Source organism: Pocillopora damicornis, chromosome 9, assembly GCF_964200805.1.
Source record: "Pocillopora damicornis chromosome 9, jaPocDami1.2, whole genome shotgun sequence".
NCBI lineage: Eukaryota > Metazoa > Cnidaria > Anthozoa > Scleractinia > Pocilloporidae > Pocillopora > Pocillopora damicornis.
Window position 1 is genome coordinate 20,930,588 of NC_142678.1, and position 4,775 is coordinate 20,935,362.

Genomic DNA, 4,775 nt, shown 5'->3' on the forward strand with positions numbered 1-4,775 from the left:
ATGTAGAATCGTCATGAATAAAAACAATTGACACTCAAAACTTTCCTCTCGTTCTAGGTGAGATAAGTTCAGTGGCAGTCCATCAGTCTAGTTTGCGGAAAGTATTGCGCCATATGCTCATCGCTTGAAAGGATGGAAAATGCAGGAGAAAATTAATCATTAGCTGATCCAGGGGACACAGATCCAGAAGGTAATTATTTTTAAGGCCCCCCTTGACTTCTTAACCTTTTATGTCTCTACCGTTGGTGCATTTTAAAATTGAGACGGTCTTGTCTCTCTCTCTAGGCTCTCTCTTTTTTTAATTGGTTTTACTCATTGTGTCGATGCATTCGGTTTTCTTAATGTGTTTAAGACTTAGTGTTTTCTGTAGCTAATTATCCATCAGTCAAAAACTACAGGCTATATTGAGGACAGTTTGTTCTATATATGAAAGTCCTTTGCGAAGCAAGAGAAAACTAGTTGTTGTTCTTTATTGTCTAACCTAGGTAAAGGAAAATCGAATAAAACAGATCAGACATGACCATGTTTACAATGGAAATGATGATTAGCTTTCACAAATTTTTTCGAAATATTTCGACATGCCAGCAAGAGAAAATTATGTTACCATAATATCTCCTGAAACCAGACAATAAGAAAAAGTTTTCGCGATTCTTTCATCTTTAGGATTGACTGCGCAGCTTGAAATGAGCTGCGTTTCAGTCAACGCAGCAGTTAAGTTTTCTATTATTCTTGTAACTGAGATATCTGTTTCTTCTTCAGCCAGCTGTTCTCTAACTCTGGAAATTATGTTAACTTAAAATTAATATAAAAAATTGATCATACCTATAGGTTAAAATTATTTATGCAAGCATCTCCAAAAATTTTTATTTCGTTCTTTAAAATCCTTTCAGATAAAGTAATGGTAACTAAATTGTATTTACTCTGGTGGTCTTCTTGGTGTTGCCAATTATGCCTGACTTGTTGGATAATTGCTCTGAAACAATAATGTGTTTGTAGATTGCATTTAGCGGCCGCTTTTCCTTTAGATGGAAGTAAAAACGATTTGTCAAATTTTTTACGCATTTCAGAAATGCAAGTACCGAACGATTCTCATTCCCTTAGTCTTTCTTTTCAAACGAAAATCATTGCGTCGTCTTTTTAGCCTTTTAGATATAAACAGATAGGCCTGGGAATTTAGTGCTGTTATCGTGCTCTAAAGTAAAGCCATAACCACTCTCTGTAGCGAAAGCGAGTAATTAGACGCCAATGAAAGCAAACTTAGCCAGCTGTTTTCCATACGCTTGCATCCAAACTAGTTCTACTTTATCTGATTTATTTCTAGATATTTTAATTTCCTCCAATATTCCTTCTTTAGTTAGGCTTTCCTGAGATTTAATTCTGCACTTGTAAGTAACATTTTTTAGCCAATGCAAAATAACTCACTAGTTGCGGATTTTGCAAAGAAAAGATATTACCCCACATGTTTGAATGTATTGTTAGGTAATTCAGGTGCATTGAGGAAGGTCCCAGTGGGGTTAGAGGTTGATTTAAATAAATTACTCAAAAATGACAGTCTACTTAATTGCTTTTGTGCCTTTGTGTTCATTGTAACCTCTTTTTACAATAAATGTATTTGACTTTCAGCATATTTCGAGAGAAGAACAATTCATTTTCAGGTTTCATTCAACCCTCAATTTTTGAAAACCACAAGACATTTGAAACTTTTTGTTGAAACAACATGTTTAAATCAATCTTTTTCATGAAATTAAGGTCAAAACATCATTAGTAAGGGAATATACATCCAACCTACTCGCTAAGTAATATTCTATGATGCTCAATGAGCTAAGTTGCTCTAAAACCTATCTACAAATCAAATATTGCGCGATTTCAAAAACGTGAAGCGTATCTCTACCAGCAGAGATCTGTCGAATATCTTGACACTTTTTTTTTCTGCCACCCATGTTAGCCTGAGAACGAGTCAGAATCTCAATAACTCTTTTGTAAAATAAGGCATTAGTCCACTGGTAGTAGATGGAAAATTTGAAGCAGTGACGTTTGGGTATTTTACAATCCGTAAATATGATGTTTGAACTTCCCATATGCATGGATTGGTTCCCAAAATTTGAAGCATTTTATTTAAGTGCAAGACATTTCCAAGCGACCCTGATTGCAGCAACAAAGTTAGAGCTCGGTGAAAAAGTTTTAAGTACGGATTTTTTCGAAAACTTAAGAAGAAGTGCCAAGCGTTTCATGTGCATCAAACAATATTGAAAACAAGTTTTTTCTTCGGCAGTTTTAAGATTAAATTTGTACTTTTAGCTTAATCCTGTGTGTGACCACATCGTGCAAGTAATTGACGGACGTTTTCTTGTTTAGGCTTTACATTTCAGTTGATGGACTGGACCGTCGTCATTAAATGACACATATTTAGTTACACTCCACCTCGAAATCCTTTTACATTACTATACATGTATATCGTTTTTAAAAATGAACTTTTTTAAGTGAATCTTGATGTTCTGGTTACGAAATACAATCAAACTTTTTCTTTTTGTAGCGGGTAAAAACAACGTTAAGGCAATACATCAATGTCCCATGCAATGCAACATGCGTCTGGAAGCTTTTGCCGTATTCAGAGCTAAAAATGCGACTGATCATGAAACTTGCGCCCTCTCGTTTCTGACTGAAATAACATCAAGACGTTTCCTCACTCAAAGAAGGCATAAACGTCTAACTCCAACCCCCCCCCCTTATTTTGGTGTCAACCTTGAACTTAGGATCATTATCAATGGCTGATAACAGACCCTTACATAAAACTGCCGTAAAATTTCAATGAAAACATTATTTAAATCGTAATTGTTACATAGCAACCATTTAGAGATACAATTAAAAACCCCTAGATATTAGGTACGAATTTGAGACCCCAGGATGTAAGGAAACCATTCACGATCAATATCGACATCTGCACGCAGACGCTTGGATGCGTAAGGTTTTCACTTCAACTAATTGTGGACCAAATGGGCTGAGAAGTTTCCGACTGAAATGACATCAAGAAGTTTCCTTACCCAAAGAATACATTAATGTCCAACCTCTCGGACTGAAAGGCTGAAAGTTGTGCATAATTGTGGAGCAAATTTGTCAAGAAATTTTTATCAATTTATTAGAATTAGCTATATAACAGCACCTCGAAGAATATTTTTGAGACCATAAAGATGATTTCCAACAAACAAGACTTTCTTTTCTATTCAAGATATTTTGACTTATCCTATATAATCTTTAGACTCATTTGAACTAAATCTATTTAATTAGTTGTTACTCAAGTTTTCAACGTACTAAATGTATTGTACAAGATTGGAGTCTGGTTAACCAGCTATGAATGTTGCAGACTATAAACCTGTCAGCATTTTTTTAGGGCACAGACTAAGCATTACTTTATAGTGTTGAACTGCGGCCACAACTGATCCATTGCCGATAATTCTATTTTAGTTGTTGACTTATTAATCCTTCTCACTTATTAAACTTGCAAGTGAACCTTAATACTTTGCATAAAGGGGTAAGTTTCTAAAGAAACTGTGGTGCTGCGTCGGTGGGAGAGTATAGCAGGTAATTTAGTGTTAACAACTGGGTTGAAAACGTAAATTAGCCACCGTAAAGGGTAAAAAAGCTGACGTTTCGAGCGTTAGCCCTTCGTCAGAGCGATTGACGAAGGGCTAACGCTCGAACCCTTTACGGTGGCTAATTTACGTTTTCAACCCAGTTGTTAACACTAAATTACCTTAATACTTTGCAACTTGGTTGGCTCTGGTGCATACAAGGCAGCACCTCGAGAGATTTTTAAGACCTTGGCGATAGTTTCCACTGAAAATAAGAGAGATGCAAGGGTTTATAGCACTGTTAGACTGAGCCACACAAAAGGCAATAACTCTGAAATATTGGAAGCCGCAAGATGCCGTCATAGTGCTGTCTGGTGGATAGAGGATAAGGAACCACCCGATTGTAGCGGGCAGCCAGCATACTATGAACGTTACCACGATGGCAATTGACATCTTCAGCACATTTTTCTGCCTGCGCGACTGTTGCTCTCTTCCGTTGGCCGATCCTTCGCCCGGAATGTTCTGGGATTTTAGTTTAATAACAACAGTCATGTAAAGTATGGCAATTAAAACCATAGCAACATACCAGAATACTACAAGTATTGAAACTATGTAGTTTCGGTAACTCAGTGACTCTCCAAATACTTCATTCCACTTGTGCACACATACCATCCCTTCTTTATGCTCAACAAGTTCGAAGGCCATTGCGTTTGGGATATTTGCAGCAACCGCAATGATCCAAGTGGCGAGAATAAAGAAACGGCACCGCTTTGAACTGATCAGTGGAGAACGGAGAGGAAAAACTACAGCTCCAAATCGATCCACTGCTATAAGAACCAGACTCTGAGTTGACACCAAAGCAGAGACAAATACGAGGAAGTCATGCAGCTTACACAAAGCTTGTCCCACAGGACCTCTTAACGACCAGTTGCCGAAGTTAATCTCTATTACAAGGTATGGAAAACAGACAATCGGAAACAACAGATCTGACATGGCCATGTTTACAATAAAAAAGTTGATTGGTTTTCGCATGGATCTCGTCCTGTAGACTATAATTCCAATTATAATATTTCCGATCAGTGCCACAACAAAACTCAGGTAGTAATAAAAGGAAATTCCGATTCTTTTAGCCTCATGGTTGAAGCAGCTCGACGTTTGAGTTCCATTCATTGTTGCAGTCCGGTTTGCCGACATCATTGACACTGA

At 37.1% G+C, this 4,775-nt stretch overlaps 1 protein-coding gene across 1 annotated transcript; it reads right to left on the bottom strand.

The window, feature by feature from the left end:
• Positions 1-3,752: 3,752 nt before the first annotated feature.
• LOC113666642 (neuropeptide FF receptor 2) lies at positions 3,753-4,775 on the bottom strand. Its single transcript, XM_027182436.2, has one exon. It carries the CDS (start codon positions 4,764-4,766, stop codon positions 3,753-3,755), a length of 1,014 nt encoding a protein of 337 aa, XP_027038237.2. The 5' UTR covers positions 4,767-4,775.